Source organism: Mytilus galloprovincialis, chromosome 1 (assembly GCF_965363235.1).
Source record: "Mytilus galloprovincialis chromosome 1, xbMytGall1.hap1.1, whole genome shotgun sequence".
In the NCBI taxonomy this organism is placed as follows: Eukaryota; Metazoa; Mollusca; class Bivalvia; order Mytilida; family Mytilidae; genus Mytilus; species Mytilus galloprovincialis.
In genome coordinates, this window is record NC_134838.1 from 85,867,223 (window position 1) to 85,892,758 (window position 25,536).

Genomic DNA, 25,536 nt, shown 5'->3' on the forward strand with positions numbered 1-25,536 from the left:
CCACTAATAAACGGCGTTGATCACATAACATTCATATTAATAAAAAGAATCTATAAAACCAATGCATGGAATATTTGGCACTGGATGTTATGTCTCTTGATCGTGTGTTTTTAGAGATGCTGGAAACCTAAAATTTATTTAAAAAAAACCAGTTTATGATGTGATGAGTTTTTGAAATACACACAAATTCAGATGGAGAACTATTAACAAAAGTAAAAAAAGCATCATCGGAGTTTATAAATACAAAATAATTTACAAAGTCACCGAATAATTCAACTCTATAATTATGTGCAGGTTCGCTCTAAATGAGTTTGAAATACTTGTAACTGAACAATAAGCAATTTCAGTCAAAAATTAATTAACAATTACAGATTAAATTTTGAATTATGATATTCATTAAAAACCTACATTTAATTAACTAAAGCTAATAAATGAAAACTTTGTCACCTGTGTTCCCATCATAAAATTGCCGTAAACGTTATCAGCGATTTTATTTAGGAGATACGTGTATTAACGCTAAAAGACATGAGACGTTCTGGCGTTAAATATTGGACACGTTTTGGCGAATAACATTTATCGGACACGTTTGGGGGTTATGAATTCGGACACGTTTGGGGAATATTGTACATTTCGGACACGTTTAGGGAGAACAGACACGTTTGGGGGAATCGGACACGTTTGGGGGGAAGGACACGTTTGGGAGTGTTACATATATATGTGTAGTTCCTGCAAGTTTGCCGAAAGTTTGCAACAAACAATTGCCGCAAGCTTGCAGCAAACAATTGCTGAAAGCTTGCGGCAAATCTAATTTGCATAATTATGTTTGCAGCAAGCTTGCCGCAACCTTCATTTGCATGGTAAAATGGTTGCGGCAAGTTTGCGGCAAATGTTTGCGGCAAATGTTTGCCGCAGGGCTTATTTGTCGGTAAGGGCTTATGTTCACAAATAATACATAAAAATCTAAACACGTAGCCACACCTACTCAACCTAAACTGTAGGGTGATCATATGTGATCTAGAAAGGTAATTATAGTTACTGCCCAACTATTGACACCAGCTGCAGTTTATATAAATTGTGAGAAAATACAAAACTGGCAGAACGGTTGAAACCGGACACAAATTAAACCTACAATTGCTCGTCAGTGTATAAACCAAATAACACAGCTATCACATATACAAAGAAAGAAACATATTTAAGATGGATGAACATCTCGGTTTGATAAAATGTTATTATAAAATGCCTTATATTCAATATTGTGTTGATGAAAAAACTCAATACATTAAGGAGCTTGGTTGTGAAAAACCCAATTTGATATTTGCTTGAGGGGTGAATTGGAATTGATAATGTAATTAAAAAACGTTATCACTCAATTACATTAAAAAATGGTGGGTAAAAACCCCAATTTGTGAATTCTTATCTGGAGCTCTGTAATATATACTTCCCTTTTTTGCACCATTATTTTGAGGGAGTTATCAACATTCTTTGGGTACTTTTGTGATGCATTCAGCTGCAGAAACATTCCCGTTCACACCTGCCTTTGACGGGTGCCACATGTGGAGCAGGATCTGCTTACCCCTCCAGAGCATCTGAGATCACCCCTGGATTTTGGTGGGGTTCGTGTTGTTTATTCTTTGGTTTTCTATGTTGTGTCATGTGTACTATTGTTTGTCTGTTTGTCTTTTTTATTTTTAGCCATGGCGTTGTCAGTTTATTTTCGATTTATGAGTTTGACTGTCCCTTTGGTATCTTTCGTCCCTCTTTCATTATATGATTGTACCCTGCCCTTGAGATCAGATTAATGTCTCATTTGTCCAAAATTCATAACCATTATTCTAAAACTTGACTTTACATGTTAAAATCTTTTGCATACCCAGTCTTTGAAAATTGGTTGACTACTGTTGCTTTGAAAGGTATACTTTTGTAACATAACATTCACAACTGTCTTACTAAATTAGTAAACAGTTACAAGCGTTTATTACAAATTGACAAATGGGGTCTTCAAACAGACAAGCTGAATATGATTTAATTACAACAAAATAAAACCAAAAATATACTTATTTTGTTATTTTTAACTTTTGCACTTTCATTATCATCAACCTCTGAGTTGTCATCATTTTTATGTTCACTTTGAAGGTCAGTTGGGCAGTCCATCATTTTATGCCCACTTTCTTTGCAAGTTCTACAAACCCAGTCATTTGGACATTCATATATCAAGTGACCAGGCTGCAAGCATTTATGACAAGTTTTTACATTGTTTTCATAATTGATGCTTCTGTTGAATTCAGGTTGTCCAGCATGGAAAACCCTAGCCATGTATTTGCCTATCTGCAGATTTCTTGGTATAGTCTTGTCTAGTACCTTGCTGATTACCACTCTGTCACCAGTCTGGCAAGCTGTTAATTCGCCATTGACTCTCAAATATTCTCGGAAAAGGTCTTGAATGTCACACCCTTGTAGAGTTAGAGCTCTGTGGATTTGTCCATCGTCAGCGGACAGAGGGACATTCTTCACCTTAATACGAATAGTATTTTCTTGAAGCCTACCAGGATTGCGAGGATTTTGCGAGTACAGAGGCACCTGCCTGCCACGCAGGTTAAGCCCTGTCACTAACAAAGACAGTCTGTCCTCCTCGTTGTCCATATAAAGGCGCCACATTTCTCTGATCTGTTGAATACCTTTAATACACTCTGCCGGTGTCCTATAGCCATTCTTCCTCCATGCCAAATTTTCCGGGGGGAAAGACTGGATCCATCCAATATTTCCCCCCGGAAAAATTGGCATGATCCTACTTTTCCCCCTCAGCGTTATGGGGGGAAAAATAGGATCAGGCCAATTTTTCCCCCACAGTTAGCGTGAGAAGCTAAATTTTCCGCCTTTGAATATAACGTCGGCGACGTCACGGTAAGAACTTTTTATGAAAAAAAAAAGAATAGTCACTTTTCTTCTATCAGTTTATAGTTACCAAAGCTTCATCGTACGACTATACTTTTGATAGGTATTTATAGAGATATATATGTTATATTTATACACAAGAAACACAATCTGATGTGATGATCACATCCATTCTCTTTCGTGAACCCTTGGTATCATTAACTAGATGAATACAATTACTTAAACCACTTCTGGTCAAGTAGTAGATTTTCCCCAGGACAGACGTCTATGATGTCTCCAAAGTAATATGGTGAAATGACTTCACATGATAAATCATGCAAAGTATAATTACTAAGTAATAGAACTCACCAAAAGCACGGATAGAGATGCATACTCGTCGACTTAAAGCTTTAATTCAGGAGAAGAAGTCCGATACGGATGAAACTTCATCCAACCCAGAGAAGATATGAGCACTCTCTCTAGCCAGTACGGGAGACGTAGAAGTACAAGGACTAACCACAGTATAGTTTAAGATGTACAAGATCTACAAAAAAAAAACCAACCTGCCCTACAGATGCATAGGGTCGAACACTTTCCAGCACTCATGATACAAATTCGACGTGGTAGTAAGTAATTAAAGGCCGCTGGTACCGTACGGCATTTCACAATGAGAAACCATCATAACTCATAGTCGGCTAAAATGCCCCGACCATAAAATTGTGAAAAAATTGAAACAAAACTAACGGACTTATTTATAAGAAAAATTTACGAAAAAAACATGACCGACATGAAACGACAACAATCACTGTACTACATGTTCCTGGCTTTGGAATTACACATAAAGAACATGGCGGCCTTAAACTCAACCCTCCTCCAACCGCAAGAAAAACTGTAAAATATCATCGGCAATTGACTTCACTAAAATGTTAGTACGGTGACGGTGCACCATAATCACTTACATAAAAACAAGACACAAAGCACCGAAATGAAAGTAAAACGTATTCGCTTTTTACACTGAAAGGTATTTCAAAGCCAGTAAAAATGTAGTCTAGTCGGACTAGGGGACATAGACAGAATGGTAAACATGTAAACAGACTGATGAATATGTAGACAGACTTGTGGATATATAGATAGACAGTTAAAAATGTAAAAAGACTAGGGGACACATAGAAAACTGCTGAACAGAAAGACAGTCTAGTTGACACATTGACAAACTGATAAAATCGTAGACAAACTTGTGTAAATTTGAACAACAAATTTGTATACAACTAAATATAATTCTAACACTGTTTGGTTTAATTTCCAGACATGCATATACATATATTGAAATCTATATCATGGGGGGAAAGATCGGCTTGGGGGAAAAGTTACTATATGTATACGTATTGTCAACTTTCCGCAGGGGAAGAATGACAATGATCCAAAATCTCCCCGGGGGAAACATTGGCTCATGCCAGTCTTTCCCCCGGGGGAAAAACTGGCATGGGGGAAGAATGGCTATATAACACCGGGACTTTGGTACCTATGGCATTGTATATCTCTACATTTGTGAGCCAAAGAGTTCTTGGGGGTTTTACTGAGCCATGTACATCTTCGTCTTTAAGAAAGATGGGTTTTACAAAGTTCCCGGTATTATTACTTTGAGGTGTCTCAGATTGATTGTTTTCAGTTTGTTTGTTTTGAGATTTACCAGTGACTACTTCAGAAAAAGACGCCATTTTTTCTTTGTTTTGATTATGTTCATTCATTTCATCTCCGTCAGATTTACTTTCTTCGTTTTGTAGAACACTCAGGAGGCGTTTCATACGATCAGCATTCATACGCTTACATATTGCTTCAAGTTGTGGATCCATCTTACCTCTATTTCATTAATAATTACACTTTTTTAACGGAGTGCTATCTCAACGAGCCTTAGCAACAAGGGACATCACTCTTCATTCCAAACTCAAGGGAGTTTATCTTAATAGATATAAAGTAGTCACCAAAGTTTCATGATAACTGCTGAAAGCATTATCAGAAAAATAGAAAATCACCCCTTTTAATAAATAAAATCACATAAACACTCAGAAACGTAACATCTAAAATTTACAACGATATACAATAATACAGTAAAAAAAGGGGCAAAAAATAAAACTGTTCTTAAAATTTGATGAATTGCTTAATTTCTTTACCAATTTCAGTATTGAATTCTTAGGATTCTATTATATGCTATAGCTAAGTCTCAACGTGTATTTATATTTTGGACTTTGGGCCCCATATTTTAATCGGTTCACAAACAGGTCTAAAGGGTCCACACATAAAATGTGCTTGATTTCATCAAAAATTAACTTATTGATTAAACAATAACAAAAAGCTTTCATGTCAGTTACTGTCATCAGAGATGAAATTACAGTATTATGAGGAAACAATTTAAATGTGCATTGTGCGCAATACAGGTACTGAGAAGGCAAAGCATCCATTTAAAACAATCAAAAACAAAACATTTTCTCTAGATCCTAACACTAATTTATAATCATATATCAAGCTAGCATATGAATATAATGCATAACCTGTATGTTGTTTCTAGTCAAAGCCCTTAACTTCAACATCTCTACATTTCTGCTGTTGGAAATTAGTGAATCAGAGGGTACACTTATTTCATACATTACTATATATAGTTGCTGTTTTTTTAAGTTTCTAATAGTTCTCAATCTAAATATCATGGATTCCTTTTTATTGGTAATTTGCTACCAAACAGCAAAACATTCTCAATGAGCTTCATCTATATGATTGTATCATCACTTTTATTATAATATATTTTGTTCATGTAATACTCCTACACAACTTGTTCTGTTGGGCGAATCATCATTTCACTAACCTGTAAAATAAAGGATATTTTAGAGTTGAACTCCATACCTACTAAGTTAATATCATTTTTTAACAAGCATACTTGCTCTATGAAGTGAAATAGCTAGCAAACCTAGACATTAAGTACTAAACACCTTTCTCTGGGGGAAAAAACTAACTCATCTATTATGTTGGGAAACAAAAGTTTTAGAATAAAATACTTATACATGTAAATATTTTTAGATTCTGCTTAGTAAATTCATGTAACAAAAAGAAATAAATGAATCTAGTCTCCTTCCACTATTATTAACAGTCAGGAGTCTACTTCTCCAAAGTTATCTCCCCATTATGCAAAATAGTTTTATAACTTGTAAAAATGGAAGCCATTGTAGTAATGACATAGCATCATTACAATCCTTATATGCAATTTGCATTTATAAAGACAAATGTAATAACTGGCTATCTAACATCATTAATGGATGGTGGGTATGTAGACCAATGATGTAACAGTTTTTAATACCCAAGACTAAGAATAATTGTGCTAAGACAAGCAGCCCAAACTAGACTCGAGATATGTGTTGTTGTCCTTTTACAGGTTATTTGTTTTTTTTAATTTTACCAGTACAAACAGAAAATGGCAATTTTCTCTGTTTTACTTGCAGGGCCAAAATTTGAAAGTCCTTGCCAATGAAAGCAATAATGAGAATATTAACAAAATGATATAATATTTATATCCAAAGATCAATATATATATATATATAAACAACTTTGTCTCTGATAGAATATTACAGTTTAATTCTTTTAACTTTAAAGAAACTTACAAAAAAAATATTTTAAAATCTTATTTCAAAGCCATCTCTATATGCACTTATCAATTAGTCACATGCTCCGAAACAAGGCAAGATGTTATATAAATGTAAGATGCTGTAGATAAGTAAAGATTGAGTAAATGTAAAATATAATGTAAGCTAGACATGTAATAAATAAATTGACCAGTTCCTTTTTTTACATACACAATTTTCAAATATCCTTATTTTCATGCCATGCAACATTTCTAATAATTCGTTGTTTCAAATTCTCATTTTTGTTTTACTACAAAATACATTCACCTGAACATGTGATGGGTAAGATAGAACTGTTTCAATGGCATTGGCGATGTCCTGCGGATCCAGACTTTGTCTTGTACTGTAACACTCGTCAGCTGCCACTTCTCCAACTGCAGTATAGGCAAAGTTAGTCTTTACTAAGCCTGGACTAATACTCTGTAACAACAAATAAAATATGTTATAAGGGATCTCTGGGTTGCCAACAAAATGTGTTGATAAAAGAGCAGACAATAACAGCATGATGGAGTGTAAATGTTACTGAAAAATATATATTCTTATTATATTCATTCAAAATTCAGAATTGGACTCAGTGTTCTCCCAAAGGCCTTTCAGCAGCATGGTAATGTGATGCTATAATCATCAATGTGATGCTATCTGAAGTGGTTTTCTTTATACAGATTGTGTTATTGATGTGATGCTTGAATTTTAAGAAACAAGATGGTAATTCAAATTTCCCCTTTTTTACCAGGATGCTAAATGAAATATCTGGGCACCAAACTGTTTTCATTATTGTGAATTTCTCATCCAAGATACCCAATATGGATTCACGTACCACAGTATGTGTATATATAGGGGTTTATTTCTAAATGATGTACATGTGTGAATAAATAGACAATAGACAATATCTATGTTCACCAACACATTTATATTCAATGGTTATGGCATGAAGTATTGAGACAATAAACTGACAATAATTCAATTGACAATAATTTAATTAGAGTGACAAGAAAAAAAGATGATCAATATGTGTGAATCGATAGTTAACGCATTATTAATTTTCATGAATAAAATAAACAGGATGCATATTAAAATGTTACAAGAATGTGTCCATAGTACATGGATGCCCCACTCGCACTATCATTCTCTATGTTCAGTGGAACATTAAATTAGGGACAAAACTCTGATTTGGTAATAAAATTAGAAAGAGCATATTATAGGAAACATGAGTACTAAGTTTCAAGTTGATTGGACTTCAACTTCATCAAAAACTACCTTGACCAAAAATTTTAACCTGAAGCAGGACAGACGGACAAATGATTCAACAGATGAACGAACAAACAGACACTCAAACCAGAAAACATAATGCCTATAAATGAAGCATTAAAACATAAACTATACAGATGTTATAAAAAAAAAAAAAAAATCATTTATATAATGTGTGGTGATTCCTATAATGAATGGCAAACTGCAATTTAAAAGTGTGGTCATATGCCTGATTTTTATAGCTCAATGCAATATTTAACAACATTAAAATTTAGATTAGTTGTAATATTTTATATGAATGACTAGAATAAATGATAATGAATTCCATGATATGAGGTGTACAAGATACAAGATATTTTATCAACCAACCATGATGCCCAAAATTGGAGCTATACAATCAAATGAATTACAAAATAAAGCACAGTTAATGGTTAGAATGAGAATAATTAAGGGGTCATAATTTTAAACAATGTCATTGACAAAACATTAAGTCATTTAAGAAGCCACTGTGGCTTATAGAAGATATTTTTTCTTAATAACTTTATAGTGATTTTTATAAGCCCAAAGTTTTGTTAATACAGCTCTAAACTTACTGTTATTTTGATATGACTGTTTATTTCTCTTAGTTCCCATCTTATGCCTTCAGTTAATGCAGTCACTGCATGTTTAGTAGCTGAATAAAAGTGTGCTTTGCCACAACGATGTCCAGATAAACTTTAAATATAGTAATGATAAAGTAAACACATTTTCGTGAATGACAATCAAACAGCATCTAAAGCACCAATGCATCCTGCAATGTTGACCAAAACAATTAAAGTTTCATATTTTCATTGGCTAATTTTTCAGAGAAGTATCTTTATGCATCTTCAGCTTGTATAACTTAACTCAATAAAAATCTTGCCACTTTCAATAATGAATGCAAAGAGAATAAATGTGCATCATATCATCTAGCAATCCCATATTATTACCGTTTCTTAAATTATACGATTAAAACAGCCCTAATTCTACCAAAACAGCATGTGTCATACTGGTGACGTCGTCCTGGTCATATAAATCATGTGATCTATATTGCTTTTCGGCCCGGCTTAATACTGAAAAAGTATTCATTGCCAGTCCGTATTGGAAATATTGGCCCTATAATCACATCATTGCCAGTCCGTATTGGAAATATTGGCCCTATAATCTCATCATTGCCAGTCCGTATTGGAAATATTGGCCCTATAATCACATCATTGCCAGTCCGTATTAGAAATATTGGCCTTATATTCACATCATTACCAGTCCGTATTGGAAATATTGGCCTTTTATTCAAGCTTGATGTATGTTATACAGCATTCAGAACAAGTCTGTATTGAAAAAGTTGGATTATTTAATAAAAGTGTTATGAACTGGCTGTTTCTGTATTGTCACTGGTATAAATTCTGAGTCAGAAGTATTGCCCCTCGACCCTACGGGTCTCGAGGCCAATACAGAAATAGCCAGTTAATAACAATATAATATATGATAAAGAAACATTAAAGTATATGTTTGCTTATGAAATAATTCTTATATCAACCTAATATTTGATTTAAAACTACACTTAAAATAAAGATTTCACCTGTTGATATTTATGATATGACCATCATCAACTCCATTGGCCCTCATCATTTTCACAGACTCTCTTATACAAAGACATAGAGCCATCACATTCACCTAGAAAGACAGAACTATAAATAATAATCTTAATTATACATGTCATTCAATTAACAATTGAAAACACCAATAAGAGCAGCTTTTTGACAACTTTCTAATATTTATTATTGAATAACATTACAATAAAGTGGGTACTGTGTGTATTGCTTTGTGGAATTAAAAGTCAAAGAGCGATGATAAATGTAAAATCGTTAAAACAGGAGTAGAATCACAAAAGCCATGATTCGGATCATGACTTTCCAATATGAACTGGGATGACAAAGGGTTACAAGTAGCAATAACCAATCATTGTATAGTATTAAGTGAGTTCATAAGGTAGAAGGTGTTACAATTACATGTGAGACTAACTATAGAGATCACTGGTAAAGAGGGATCTATGAGATCCATTGGACTTGACAATGTTGAGATGGAACCAGATACACAAGAAATTATAAACCAAATAGTTAATATTTACAAAGAGTGTACTTCAAATTTGAAAGAGTTTAAAATTCCATGCATGTGTTTTTTTCGAATTACTCAGGTTTATAAGATATTTTATAGTCTGCGTTATGTAGCATTCAGCAGCTCGATGATGCATCATATTTAGTTTTGTGACGCATTAATTCATAGAGCCTATCAAAATCGAAATTTATCATGAAGGTAGAGAAGCTATTCTTTCTAGTAATGTCACATGTTCTATTAGCATGTAACTTAGATATTCATCAAAAGCAGGCACTAAGTACAGTACAATGAGTGCAGTATAAAAGCCAATAACAAACTAGTAAAAAATCTAAGATAATGTGTGACATTCTTGTTTCGCTTGTGTCTTTGTCAACTTGTCTAATTTTAATAAAAATTTAGTACATTATGTTTTTTGTTGGAAACTTGACACTTATTTTTCATTTACAGATTGTTTTCAAGAAGAAAGAAATATTTGGATATTATTGATTTTAAGAAAGGTAGTTCATATGTTAACTCAGAATCCGTGCTCTTCCATTACATTAAGGCAGCAACCATTTGATTTTCTGGGGGGGCTATGCATTTTTTTGGAAAAAAAAGTTTGTTTCCAGTTTTGGGAGAAAAAAATAATTTGTTTCTGATCCTGAGGAAAAAAATGTTTGTTTCACCCTCAGCTGCCACTTTATGTAATGCTAAAATTGAAAGAAAAAAATTGTTTTCAACTTCTCGCCAAAAAAATAGATTGTATTTCGCTGGAGGCGAAAAAAAAAGTTTGTCCAGAAAAAAAATTCATAGCCCCCCCCCCAAAAATCAAATGGTAGCTGCCTAAGAATTGAAAATGTAAGATACTAAAAAAATTGTATTGTACAGCTGATAAAGTTGAGGATGAGCGTCATTTTTCAATCCAATGCTCACTTCATTTATAATAATTTCAGGGAGGAACTCTTTCACCATATTTCTAGCACATGTAAGAACTTTAAAAAGTTAGATATAAATATGATAAATTTTTGATGTCAAGAAAACTTTACTATTATGGGGGGGGGGGAATGACAATACAATGATTTCTGAAATTTGGTTTCAAGGTTTATAAAAGTCAGTTATACTGTGTGATGCTTTTTCAAATTCACAACTCAAAAACTTCCTGTTTACCGAAATGTTTGGGCGGGGGTATCATCAATAGCTTGTACCATCAATGTCTGTTCTTGATTATATGCTCTTTAAAGATTCTTGAATTTGGAAAATGAAATATTCTTTTCTGTTATATTCTATATACAGATTTCGAATTGAGTATATAGAAAGTATTCGAACTACCTTAGCCTTATGTTATATATACGGAGTTATTTCTTAAAATATGTTATTACATATCTAAACGTAATAATACAGACAGAAAAATTTTATTTTACCCTGATACCCTGGTACTTAACTTGATAAGTGACAGACTTATGGGTTGTCGAAGTATTGGGCTGTCGGAGCAATGCCTTGTTGGACTATTGGGTTGTCGGACTAATGGGTTGTCGGACCAATGAGCTGTCGGACTAATGGGCCGTCGGAATAATGGTGTGTAACCATTTGTACTATAAATCAAAGAGCAGATTGCTCTGAGGGATACGATTGCCATTGTTTTCATTGACACATGTATAAATGTAGCTGGATATTACTATTTTCAAAACTAATTCAAGACAACTGCACATGTAAAATGTAATTTACGTAATCTGAATAGTTACAAAATAGCCAATCCCGGATACAAGTGTATGAACAATGTACTTAGGCCTATTGTGTTTTGTTTTTGTACTATCAATTCCAAGTTTACACAGCAATCACGTGAGAAGGTATTTCACTTTGTATCTTTATAATCTTATCACCTATTTTCGTACGTTAATTCTAGGAGGAACCCCATTCCTAACTCTTTAAACATTTAATTTCCTTTGGGTCAGTGGTCATGACTCCTTTCCGTACACATCCCTCGGTTTAAATTGCAATTGTTTTTAATATAATACGACGTTTATCGACAGAACAAGTTAATTTGTATCGTATATTTTGGTCTCTCAGAATTGACGGAATTTACTTCAGGAAGGGAGACAAATCGAAATGATAATATGGAAGACCCCATTTCGCCTGAAGGGGTGTTGTAGTTAAAGCTCTACGATGTGGACTACATTTATTGTAATTTAAATGATGCAGATGATTTAAAATTATGCAACAACAATAACCCTCAATAGCAGACATACATAGAAAAGTTCCCATGAGTTTTAAATTAATCAATTGAGTGGGGAATCCAGAGCAATCATTCAATCTAATACCCCTTAAAGTCAGAAAAACTATATGCATGCGCACAATTACCCAAACAAACCCTGGAGCGAGAACGTGTATTAAATGTTAATTAAACGACCTAGATGGTTCTCTATTTCTTTATTGAAGTACAATATCAAAATAGTGTGAGTTCGTGGTCTAGTGGTTAAGACCGATGGCTACAGTGCTGAAGGTCCCGAGTTCGATTCTCACTCGGGGTGCTAAAAATATCAGTACATCAGAAGGGTAATTTTCACCCTCTCACACACATCTCTGGTACCCAGACCGGAGTTTAAACTAGAATGGGTACTTTGGGGGCCTCGGTTGGTCAAAGTTGTTCCCTACTTGACCTGGAGATCAATCTTCTGATATCTCTCTGGTTTGTCTGTTTCCACTGAGTGGCCCGGTGGTTCTCTCCGAGTACTTCGGCTTCCTCCACCATAATAACAGACTTCCCGGTGTCCTAGCACTCCCTTGGTGTTGGGTGGGATTGAGTTGTCCTTGTAAAAATAATTGTCGTATAAATATACGTTAGTGACACATCTCCATTAATCCCAATAGGGAGTGTACATGGATGCCACTGTACCCTCGCAGCTTTCGAGGGGTTCTTCGGATATCGGAGGCATTTACCAGTACATACAAAATGTACATACATATCAGTTTCATAACGGTGACATATAAAAAAAACTCCACTTCAGTTTTTATATGACAGAAATAGATTGATCGGAATTCAGAGAACTCTCGCATTTTTATCAAAACTGGGGAATTCCCTCTGAAGTGTTTCGAAATTTATAAACACTAAATATAAATACTGCACAAATCTGATTTTCCGTGTTGTTAAAAACAGGCATATAAGTCAAGGGAAATATCAAACATGAAGATTATATAAAGAACATAATAGGAAAGTTGTTTAAGTTCAATCCCTTTGTTTGTTTCTACCTTTTAAAGCAAGACAATCCGTACGAATCTAAGATGTTCCTTGGTGTTTAGAATAAAACGGTTGACGTGAGGGCATAGACCTGAGCCACTGGTATAAGTCTACAGATTGCTTGAAAGCAATCGTATCCCAAGAAGTGATTTTACAAACTTGAAAAAATTATGTGAAATCAGAATGTGTATCTTTCTGTTTCGGAAAATTCTGGTTTGCTAATTCTTTGCAGCTCAGTGGTTTCCCAGTAAAGATGTTGTATTGTGTTTTGCATTATCGGATATAAATTTTCTATTTGCATATGGGCTTTTTTCGGTTTATTTTGATTCTGTAGACTGCAGATCATATTGGTAATTGGCGAGCTCTTGAAGAAAGTTGCATTTGTGAGAATGTTATGACAAGGAATCATTTATATTACATCTGAATACATCAACATTTTTTTTGATAAACAAATCACCAAGACGTTTTATTAAAGGCACTGGCTACGGTTACATGGAAATGTAACAATAATAAAAATATTATTGTTACATTGGAGACTAATTGCCGGAATGCAAAGTTGGGTGAGGAACCGATTAATCACAAATGTAACAATAATTACTGTGGCTACGGTTACATTACGTTATTGTTACATGAAAAACAGCAATGCACGCTAGATTGATTAAACTTAAATCTTCTATAGTTGTATTGCTTCATTCTTTTATATGTACTAAACAATACTTGTAATTTAATACTGATAAATAATAAAATATTATTATTCAACAAATGGTGTACAACTTGAATAGTTTTACTACGTATTAATGGTTTTGATGTTCTTAAAGATACTACTCAAGATTAGGAGTGTGACTGTCAAAGGCGAAAAATATAGTTCAATGGTTTCACTTTTTTAAAGTATTTAACTGCACACCTACTCTTATTACTGTCATTATACTTTGGACCAATTTTGTTTATGGTGAAAAAATAAAACTTGGGATGCGTTTTAAACGAAACTGAAACAATATCAAGACATACATTTCATACAGCTTTATAACTTGACGCAAATTGATAATCAAAAGCAAAGTTTGCTAACTGTAACTTAAATACTAAGAAATTCTGTATGTACACGTATCCGTGCAGGACGTAATTTCGTTCATCAAAAATGTGTCGGACTTTAAAAACAACTTACTGGATTTGTAGAAATTGTCATTGTAAATAAAAAATTACAGTAAATAAATTGTATGTTATAAATGTATGTAATAAATGTCCTCAACTTTTATTATTTAGTACATATTACTAGTCCCATCGTACATTGCTTTTTTTTTCATGTAACAATAACGCAATGTAACCGTAGCCTCAATAATTATTGTTACATTCGTAATTAAACAGGTCCTTACCCAACCATGCATTCCGGCATTTAGTCTCTAATGTAACAATAATATTTTTATTATTGTTACATTTCCATGTAACCGTAGCCAGTGCCTTTATTAAAAGGACAAACTTTTTACTCCTCATCGTGTAATTTACGGTAGTTTTCTCATTTTCTTTTCCTTTATTAAACATGTCCTTCAATGGAATTGATCTGAGGTCCAATTTGTATATTAAAGCTTTTGTATTTGATTATCACTTTTTGTTTACGGCCGTAGTTGTTTTGTTCATTTTCAAATTCAAAAAGGTTCAAAATGAAATCATACATGTTTCCCACCTACATGATTCTGGGGGAAAACGTCTTTGAAAACAATGAACTTGAGAACGAGTATAATTACGTGACAGATGATTTGAAAAAAAATAGCGTATACTATGTACGGTTGTATATGCCTAAGCAATTGCTTAGATAATCAAAACCACAATTTATAGTAAACAAATGCCGTAGCAGTTGTAGTTCTTTTCGGTAACCATCGAGCCCTTGGAGAAACGTTGTTAGTGAGAAAGTAATTGAATGAAATCATTTCTGTCACATCTGATTATATCAAAATATTTTTAAGTAAACAAATCACCAAAACGTTACATTAAAATGACAACTTTTTTCTCCTTATAGAGTAATTTTATGATAGCTATCTTGTGTTCATTTGCTTTATTAAATATGTCTTTCAACGTAATTGATCTGTGTCCCAATTTGTATTAAGTGTTTGTATTTGATTATCACTTTTGTTTACGGCCGTAGTTGTTTTGTGCATTTTCAAATTTAAAAAGGTTCAAAATGAAATCATACATGTTTCCTCCATAAATGTTTCTGGAAGGAAACGTCTTTTGAAAACTATGAACTTGAGAAAGAATAACTTAGTGACAGATGATTTGAAAAAAATAGCGATTATTCTATACAATGTACGGTTGTAAATGCCTAAGCAATTGCATAGATAATCAAAACCACAATTCATAGTAAACAAAATAATGTAGCAGTTGCAGTTCTTTTCGGTAATCAGCGATTCCTTGAAGAAACGCTGTGTTTGGTGAGAAAGTAATTGCATGAAATCATTTATCTCACATCTGAATACACCAAATTATTTTAAAGAAAACAAATCACCTAAACGTTACATTATAATGACAACCTTTTTTCTCCTTTTCGAGTAATTTTATGATAGCTTACTTGTTTTGCTTTGCTCTATAAAAGAATGCCTTTAACGGGGTTAGTCTTTTGCCCAGTTTGTTGTCAGTGTTTGTATTTGTGATTATTTTAAAATTTAAAAAGGTACACAATGAAATTAAAGATGTTTCTGCGAGGAAATCACGTTCCCGATGTCCATCTATGAGATTCGAATAAATGTATGATATACGATTAATTTAAAATAGTGCACCTTATGTACAATGTTAAGAACATGCGAAAGCACTTTCATAGATATGAAAATTAAAAATAATTAATGACAACAAATTACCTTCTTTTCGGTAATCATCGAGCCCTTGAAGAAATGTTGTATACGGTGAGAAAGTAATTGCATGGAATCATTTTTATCACATCTGAATACATCAAAATATTTTTAAGTAAACAAATCACCAAAACTTTACATTAAAATGACAATCTTTTTTCTCCTCATCGAGTAATTTTATGATAGCTTTCTTGTTTTGTGATGCTCTATCAAATTACGCCTTCAACGGGATTGGTCTGTGGCCCTGTTTGTTTTCAGCTATTGTATTTGATTATCACTTTTGTTTACGGCCGCAGTTGTTTTGTTTATTTTCGGATTTAAAATGGTACACAATGAAATCAAAGATGTTTCTGCGAGGAAATCACGTTTCCGATTTCCACCTATGAGACTCGTTATGATATACAATTTATAAAAAAAAATAGTGATTCTATATACAATGTTTTGTTGTTTATTTATGCGAACTTTCATAGATATAAAACAAACAACTCAATTTAATGACAGTCTAATATGTTGCATGTTGTACATGTATCATAAGAATAACTTGAATCACAGAATGTTTAACTGTAAAAAATCTCATTGAATCATAAATTTGATAAAATATTATACATATATAACAAAGTCAATCACATAGCTTCAGATATTTTTTGTTAAAAAATGATTTGATTAAACTTGCTTTTGAAATAAAAGTCACTCAGCTATTTGAATTGAATATGTGTAAACAATATCAGTTTGAACTTACCTTATGCCAGCACAATAAGGCAGCAACCATTTGATTTTCTGGGGGGGCTATGGATTTTTTTTTTCTGGACAATCTATTTTTTTCACAAGTCGAAAACAATTTTTTTTCTTTCAATTTTAGCATTACATAGAGTGGCAGCTGAGGGGGAAACAAACAATTGTTTTTTCTTAGAATCAAAAACAAATTATTTTTTTCTCCAAAAACTGGAAACAAACTTTTTTTCAAAAAGCTCCCCCCCCCCCCCTGGTTGCTGCCTAAGTTAACAAAAAATCCGGCGCCGGCAATACATTTTGTATTTTTCTGGTGCCAGTAAATAAACCATTTCTCAGTATAGAAATAAGTTTGTTTGCCTTATGAATCAAGATATGTCAATCAGAGCCGGCACTAACCAAACTAATATCATGATCAGTGATCAACATACTTGCAAAATCCCAGTGGCAGATCCAGAACTTTTCATTAGGGGGCGCTGACTGACCTAAAGGAGGGCGGACCCAGTCATGCTTCAGTGATACTCTATTATATAACCAACCACATTTTCCCCACGAAACGATAAACTCACCTGCCACATGTTTTCCCATGAAGAAAAATCTCCATTAATAATCGGAGCATCCAGTGACAAACCAGCATTGTTAATACAAATATCAACACCTCCCCATCTCTTTTTTATCATCTCAAACATCTCCATGATATCGTCTTGCTTTCGTAAATCACAAATAATTGACAGGAACTGGCCACCATTTTCTACAATTTGTTCTTCCAAATCCTAGAAGATCAGGAAATCATATTGATTCAATTCTCGCCGTGTATATAAATTTTATAATACATCACACTAAATCTTATTTAAGTGGTATGCGTCAAATTATTACACTATGCATACAGTGAACAGAAAAAAAATATGGCGTTTAAAACGCTTACATTGGCAAGGTGTATATTATAATAAGTCTCAAACAAAATTGCAGAGGTGTCTTTTTTCTTACAAAAATTAACATGTATACACTTGTGGTTACCCTCTAAAACTGACACTGTACATATTTAATTGATTATAATTTAATCACCGACCACTTATTTTAAGAATTAATTAAAAAAGAAATCAAAACGACATTGATTTTCGAAAAATCAAAAAAAAATCGTGTTCATGTATCAAAAACAGTTCGTTTCTAAATTTTAATTAAATTAAATTGTAATTTAAATCAGGAAGCATCATCAGCCGGAAATGAGAACCGTCGTCAATGATTTGTACTTGTGATCAACACGACGTGGGTCACATGTGGAGCAAGATCTACTTATCCTTAGGAGCACCTGATTTTATCCCGTTTTTTCTTACTGTGAATCGTGGTGATCAGTCTTTGGTTCACTATGTTGTTATTTATTGACTGATGTTTTTTTTTTTTCGTTGATTTTTGTTTTTTCTGTCATGGCGTTGTCCGTTTGTCTTCGACTAAGGGAGCAACCATTTAACTCCAAAGGGGAGGTATTTTCTTCTGAACTAAAAAAAAAGACTGTATAAATAAAGGCAAGAAACACATAAACAGTTCGTGACCGAGTTCAGAGCGGGATAACGTTTGACAATAAAACGCACCACAATAGAGGAATCGCAAAAACAAAAAGTCTCTTTCGCCGACTTGATTTCGACGTTTGGGTTTTAATAAATAAAAAAGCAACAAAAAAAACCACAACACTTCTCTTTTCCTGTGATATTTCAACACCACGCATGACCATTTTCTTCATATTGAATTTATATTTGTAACATCAATAGTCATAACAATTTAAAACGGCTATTTTATTGGGATTGATTGGGAGACAGACGATCGAGGACTGATGAAATTGTTCAAGCTTTCTTCTTAGGGGTATGTTTTGATATTTACAGCAACAGCAAAATACTGGTACATGTATCAGATCATATCTGCAAAAGTCGTATAAAGCATATTTGACATAATACTGGTAAGCCCCTCAATATAAAAAAGAAGATGTGGTATGATTGCCAATGAGACAACTGTCCACAAGAGACCAAAATGACAAAGACATTAACAACTATAGGTCACCGTACGGCCTTCAACAATGAACATAGCCCATACCGCATACGGTAAGCTATAAAAGGCCCCGATAGGTTGTTATCACTAAGTCTTGTAAGTAATTTAATTCAGGTCTCTAGATATAAGCGTTAATTTGTCCCTTGTTTGACATTAATGCTTTTGTGTCTGCATTTCTATTCTTCTGGGACGACTCTTTAGGTTTTTTTTATATTTTTTTATTTAATTTATAACTTCATTGCCTCTGACAGACACATTTTGGGGTATTTCAAATGTAGTAATATGATTTGTTACCCTTGCGAAGAACCTGAAATCACCCCTTTTTGTGTTGTCCAGTCTTTAGCTTGATATATGAAGGTTAGGTCTATTGGAGGCAGAATTCGCCGAGTTCACAGAAGCAACCATTACTCAAAAATAACAACAATCTACTAAAGGTTGAAAAAAAATAGCATGCCAAAATTATGACATAACAGAAAATGTGTATAAGAAGATCCTAACACGAGTTTTTTCTAAATAATTATTAAAAAGATGATTGGGTGTGATTGCCAATGAGGCAACTCTTCACAAGAGAGAAAATCACACAGAAGTTAAAGAACCTTAGTGAGCACGCTCACATACCCCACGTCCCCACATTGTCATTGAAGAAATTAAATAAGTATAAGAAGAAAAAAATTGTATAAGAAAAATTATTGAATAATAATTTCCTGTTAATATACACATCTACATAATATGTCCTTTTCATATAAAAAGATTTCGTGAAATTCTGTTGTGTGGTTTGAGAGGAGTTGCGATGACAAACTGTTGCAGTAGTACATTAAAGTAAATAAGTTCAAAGGGGCGTAACTCCTAGAAATAAAATTGAATCGTAATTTCCCGTCGATATGCACAACTACATAGTATGTCCTTATTATCTGAAAAGGTTTCATGAAATTCTGTTGTGTAGTTTTAGAGGAGTTGCGATGACAAACTGTTGCAGTAGTACATTGAAGCAAATAAGTTCAAAGGGGCGTAACTCCTAGAAATAAAATTGAATCGTAATTTCCCGTCGATATGCACAACTACATAATATGTCCTTTTCATATAAAAAGATTTCGTGAAATTCTGTTGTGTGGTTTGAGAGGAGTTGCGATGACAAACTGTTGCAGTAGTACATTGAAGTAAATAAGTTCAAAGGGGCGTAACTCCTAGAAAAAAATTGAATCGCAATTTCCCGTCGATATGCACAACTACATAGTATGTCCTTATTATCTGAAAAGGTTTCGTGAAATTCTGTTGTGTGGTTTGAGAGGAGTTGCGATGACAAACTGTTGCAGCAGTACATTAAAGTAAATAAGTTCAAAGGGGCGTAACTCCTAGAAAAAAAATTGAATCGCAATTTCCCGTCGATATGCACAACTACATAGTATGTCCTTATTATCTGAAAAGGTTTCGTGAAATTCTGTTGTGTGGTTTGAGAGGAGTTGTGATGACAAGAAACAGGACTGACGGACTGACGGACGGACTGACGGACGGACGGACGGACGGGTCAAAACCATTATACCCTCCGCAACTTCGTTGCGTGGGGTATAATTAATAACTGTAGGTCACCGTTCAATACAGCCTTCAATAATGAACACAGTCCAAACTTCATAGTCAGCTTTAAAAGGCCCCAAAAATGACCGTGAAATGTAAAACAATTCAAACGTGAAAATTAACGGCTTAATTCATGTACACACAAAAATGAACGAAGAACAATAATGGAACACTGCAACAAACGACAACCGATGAATTAAATGCTCCTGACTTGGGACAGGCACATACAAACAGAATGCGGCGGGGTTAACATGTTAGATGGATCCTGCCCTAACCTGGGACAGTCGTGTAACAATATATCATTGTTTATACTGTGTAAAGAACAATGGCATAAACAATTGAATAAGACAGAAATTATGATTTTAGGGAAACACTGGAGCGGGACCCGCCCCTCTTATAGCAGTCAGTACCCCCTTTTATGATCATTTCTGGATTCGCCACTGAGTTTGAATTAAATCATTTAACGGGAGATAATCTTGAATCTATGATTGGAATGATTAAATATTAGATGCTTCACTCCCTTTAAACTTCGTGAAACCACCAGAATCCATGAAGAGAAAATTGTATTTTTTTTACGAAGTAAATCAATATCAAATTATGTCTGTACGGTGTCTATTTTGATAGTTTTCCTATGTTGCTTGCAAAAAGAAGCAATGATTCTCCATCGATCGTCATATAAATAAAGTGTTTAGAAAGTGTTTTACCGTTAAAAACATATATTGAGAAATGCCAAGGTGACGATTTTGTTTTACTCTTGTGCTCTTTGTAGATACAGATAAACAATAAAAAATATTGAAACAAAAATCAAAACGTGGATTTCTTTATTGTATTTAGATATTTGTAAATGAAGAGAATACTACGATTAAATAAGATATTTTGTATTTTGATTAACTATAGCTATTTATTGACACCAGCTTGCTATTTCTTTTTTTAACTTTTAATGCATGGATTCACTTTAAAATATACAGATAATGGAATTTTATAAGAGCTCATTTTCAAACTTTTATTGGACTTTATTATACTGTAAACAAAAATTTTAAGAAATACATTTGTACCGTTTCTGATGTGGAATTGAAATTACTATTGAATCCGAATTCTGAATGATCTGCAATAGGAGAGAGCAAGCCAACACTTAAATTCATAGTTATAAGTTTCGTTAGTGTATGCTTTTCACAGACACATATGCATGGGAACATGATTTGGATAAAAAAAATCATTGTTTGCACTAAACTTCAATTTTTAATTTTCTATTTTTGTCAACTCTGATACAATCTCTTATTTTACTATTTATACTAAAGAATCTGTTTAACCGTTCTTAACATGAATATGAACTGTAATCTAAGTAGATAAAAAAGGGGGCTGGTTATGTTAATTGTTCATTCTGATATGTTTGATAAATCTGTTATATCCTCGTTATGAATTATTTCTAGTTTGAATTACACCCACCTTCAGTTTTTCTGCAGATCTTGCACATCCAACAACTTTAATGCCATGTTTAGCTAGATTCTTGCATGTTATATATCCGATACCCATTGATGCCCCAGTTACCAAGGCAACTCTATTTCTCCATGTTTCCATAATATTTTAGTATCTTAAAACTTTATGAAATAAAAAAAAATTAAAAAAAAAAATATTCACGAAAACAGATAATACAAATGTTTACTTCGAGAATGATGAACAGTTATGCAAGAAACCGTTTGTTGATTCTATTGTTTTTATCTCAGTTTTTATTATCATGATGGATTCCTAAAATTATCCAAATTAAACATCTACACAATAATTGAAGGAAACCCTAGTCAGAAAAGTCAATATATGTATGAATATATACAATGGAACATATGTGCAAGAAAAGGTATACAAAAATGTCAATATTTACTACATATGTTTCATCATGCGTTTCTTTTATCTATCAGTGAATCAATTTCATTCAATAATAGTCTTGAAAACAAGATAAGAAGTGCTAGCCCCTCTTCCAAAGACATAATAGTTTATCCATCCTTAAAAATTTTCAATACCTATGCTTTAATATTGAATAAACTGTAAATGCTTAGAATTCTTTTTCTTATCAACATTAAAAAATATTACATAAATACAAGTTCAACAAATGAGATATTTTTATTGTGGCCTCAGAAATCTATTCCAGGATATAATCTGTTTACTGTCAATACAGCGTCGGACAAACGAACTAAATGTGCTGAAATTGAATGAAGGTCGTATGGGTAAATGTCAAACATGTATACAAATGACCTTCTTTTTCAACTGATTTTTATAGTTCGTTCTTTTTATGTTGTACTGCTACACCACTATTCTAGATTGGGGGGTCCCGCTAACGTGTTTAACCCCGTCACAGTATGTATGTATGTGCCTGTCCCGAGTTGGGAGCCTGTAATTCATTGGTTGTCGTTTGTTGATGTGTTACATATTTTTCGTTCATTTTTTGTACATAAATTCGGCCGTTAGTTTTCTCGTTTGAATTGTGTTTACATTTGTCATTTCGGGTCTTTAATAGCTGATTATACGGTATGGGCTTTGCTCATTATTGAAGGCCGTACGGTTCCCTATTGTATTTCTGTGCCATTTTGTCTCTTGTGGAGAGTTGTCTCATTGGCACACATCTTCTTTTTTATATTCATTCAATTTCAGCAACATGGTGAAAACCAAGAATTTATTATTGTATTTTGTATTAAGTTAAATTGTGACCTTAACAAATGCGCTGAGCGAGGTCTTTTTTTGTTTGTTTTTGGGGGGTTGTAACGACGGGTGTGTCCCTGCATAGTTCGCCTCTGCAGGTCAGAAAGGGAACAAAAGAAAGAAAGAAAGATGTTAAAAATGCCAAGTTTTCCTCCCGTAGATATTATTTTGAGTGGTGTAACAGTACAATATAAGAACAAACTATCAACAAATATTTGATCCCCGCCATCTGAAGTAACGAAAAAATTGCCCTTTTTCCATCTCCCCAAAATCACAGGTTCCCTTTATTTCCGCCATTCGCCTATGTTATAACTGAATTACCGATCCTTTATAATTCACCGTGCATGCCAATGTCATACTTTTTCGGATTGTTTATGACGTCTCTATATTCAATTTCATTGGATGGTTACTGATTGATAGTTAAGTGTCGGAGAATATTATTTATTTATTATCAATTGGCTTTTGAATTAGTTTTCAGTAATTGCGACTATTCTTAGATCGGTTCTTGTCACACGGTTGCCTTCATTATATGAGTGTTTTGTGCTTCGTGTCAATTTGAGGAATCAAACCATTTCTAAGTGAGTTTTACTTAACCTACGGATGATATGAAGAAGATAATAATAAAGGATCATCGGAGAATTTAGTCAAGTGCTGACTACACGGCCGATTATAACAGACAATATGCACATATATACCTAAAATGCATTATTCGTGTATATGTTAAACATCGATGACTACAGTGCTTTATTAATCTAAACGTTATCAATATGAAAAACATACATACATAAAAAAAAAAACAACATTGAAATACTGTATTAATATAGAAAAAACGAATCCATGAACAAAAAATCTGCCTCGAGCTACAATAAAAAGTTGTACGTACCTTGTAAACCTTTTGTACCGTAATATATCGATTTATCCGACACAAGTGTGACAGATTGAAACTGCATAATAACTAACTAAATACGCATGTAGTATAGACAGCGTGAATCATCCCAACATCAATCTTTACAAAGTATATGAGCGCAATGATTATCAATAATATCAGAAAAATTAAATTGAGAATGGAAGTGGAGACAGTGTCAAAGAGACAACAACCCGACAAAAGAGCAGAAAACAGCCGAATGACACCAATGGGTCTCAGTCAACGCAGCGGCGAGAAAATCTCGCACACAGAGGCGGACTTTAGCTGGCAATGGTGTAGCTTTCATTGGCGGAATGAGGCTGCCTCATTCAAATTTTATCATAAAAAAAGAGATAAAGACAATTATTTACCGTGTAATTCATGTAGTATAAAATGTATACTTTCAATATGTCTTTTAACTAATTCATACGTTTAGCTTTAGATAACATGTATGGATAATATATTACCTGTGATATAAAATTGGTTGTTTAAACCCATTTGTGGTCTTCGGCTGTTGTCTGCTCTATGTTCGGGTTGTTGTCTCTTTGACCCATTCCCCCGATTTCCATTCTCAATTTTATACTGAGTGACGACGGTTCCAAATGTTGACTGCTTTACTCTTTACTCACTCATTCCTCACACAGGCACTTGTCTCCGAATTTTTTTCCGTATATACCTTAATATAACATTATAACGTTATATTAAGGTATATAGGATTTTTTTTCTGAGACAAGTGCCTGTGATTCCTAACTATAAACAGCCTCGAGTAAACAGCATGAAAACTTCCTTTTATAAAATGAACAAGACAGATGTAAATATCTTTGTCAAGTTAAACAGGCAAAGTATACGCTGCGAAAAACTGATAAAAACTTTTGATGGACAAAGTTTTCCAAGGACACTTCCGGCGTGCCTACATTTTATGTAGAGTTCTTCTGCCTTGGTTAATATAAGCAATTATATCACAGTTAATATATCATCCATACATGTTCTCAAAAGGTAAAGGTATGAAGTTAAAAGTGGATTTTAAAATTTAACTGATATCCCAAAACCTGTACAAAAGGATTTTTTAGGAGGTCACGCATTTAATTCTGTCATTAATTTATTTTCGTTTTGATCAGAACCTGTTTGTAAATGAAAACTTTAAATTGACATATTGATTTAATGCTTACTAGAAATATTATGTTATGATAGAATTCCATATTTTTCATAGACAGAATCTTTTGCCAGTGTGTGACTTATCAAGAGTATGATCACCCAGCTGTGATCACCTACCCCTTTTTGTGAGTTATATTTTCAATTAACCCTACACTCATTATTGACATTGACGTGTTTAAACAAAATGAGGCTTTTACTGCCCAAATTTCAAACATTTGCCCATCCAGATATAAAATGCATGTTACGCTGCTGGATTGTGTACTAATTCAATGAAAATGGACGTCACACTAAACTAACTACGGCTCTAGTAATGGATTTCAGATCAAATACAATTTTGCTATTTGGGTTATGGGGGGATTAAAACAAGTATAGATATGAATAAGCTAAATGTCCAATTTATGGCTCGACCTGAACATGCATCAAATATTAGCCACTGGACGACAACCAACCAAAAATCAATCATTCATGAACGTG

General features: G+C 33.5%; 1 protein-coding gene across 1 annotated transcript; it reads right to left on the reverse strand.

The window, feature by feature from the left end:
* Window positions 1-4,893: 4,893 nt before the first annotated feature.
* LOC143042645 (dehydrogenase/reductase SDR family member 11-like) lies at window positions 4,894-23,999 on the reverse strand. The gene is made up of 7 exons (XM_076215058.1): window positions 23,887-23,999; window positions 21,759-21,910; window positions 17,270-17,473; window positions 9,385-9,479; window positions 8,381-8,501; window positions 6,807-6,959; window positions 4,894-5,728 (listed from the first exon to the last, which is right to left on the reverse strand). Exons 2-7 carry the CDS (start codon window positions 21,888-21,890, stop codon window positions 5,687-5,689), a joined length of 747 nt encoding a protein of 248 aa, XP_076071173.1. The 5' UTR covers window positions 21,891-21,910; window positions 23,887-23,999; the 3' UTR covers window positions 4,894-5,686.
* Window positions 24,000-25,536: the final 1,537 nt, after the last annotated feature.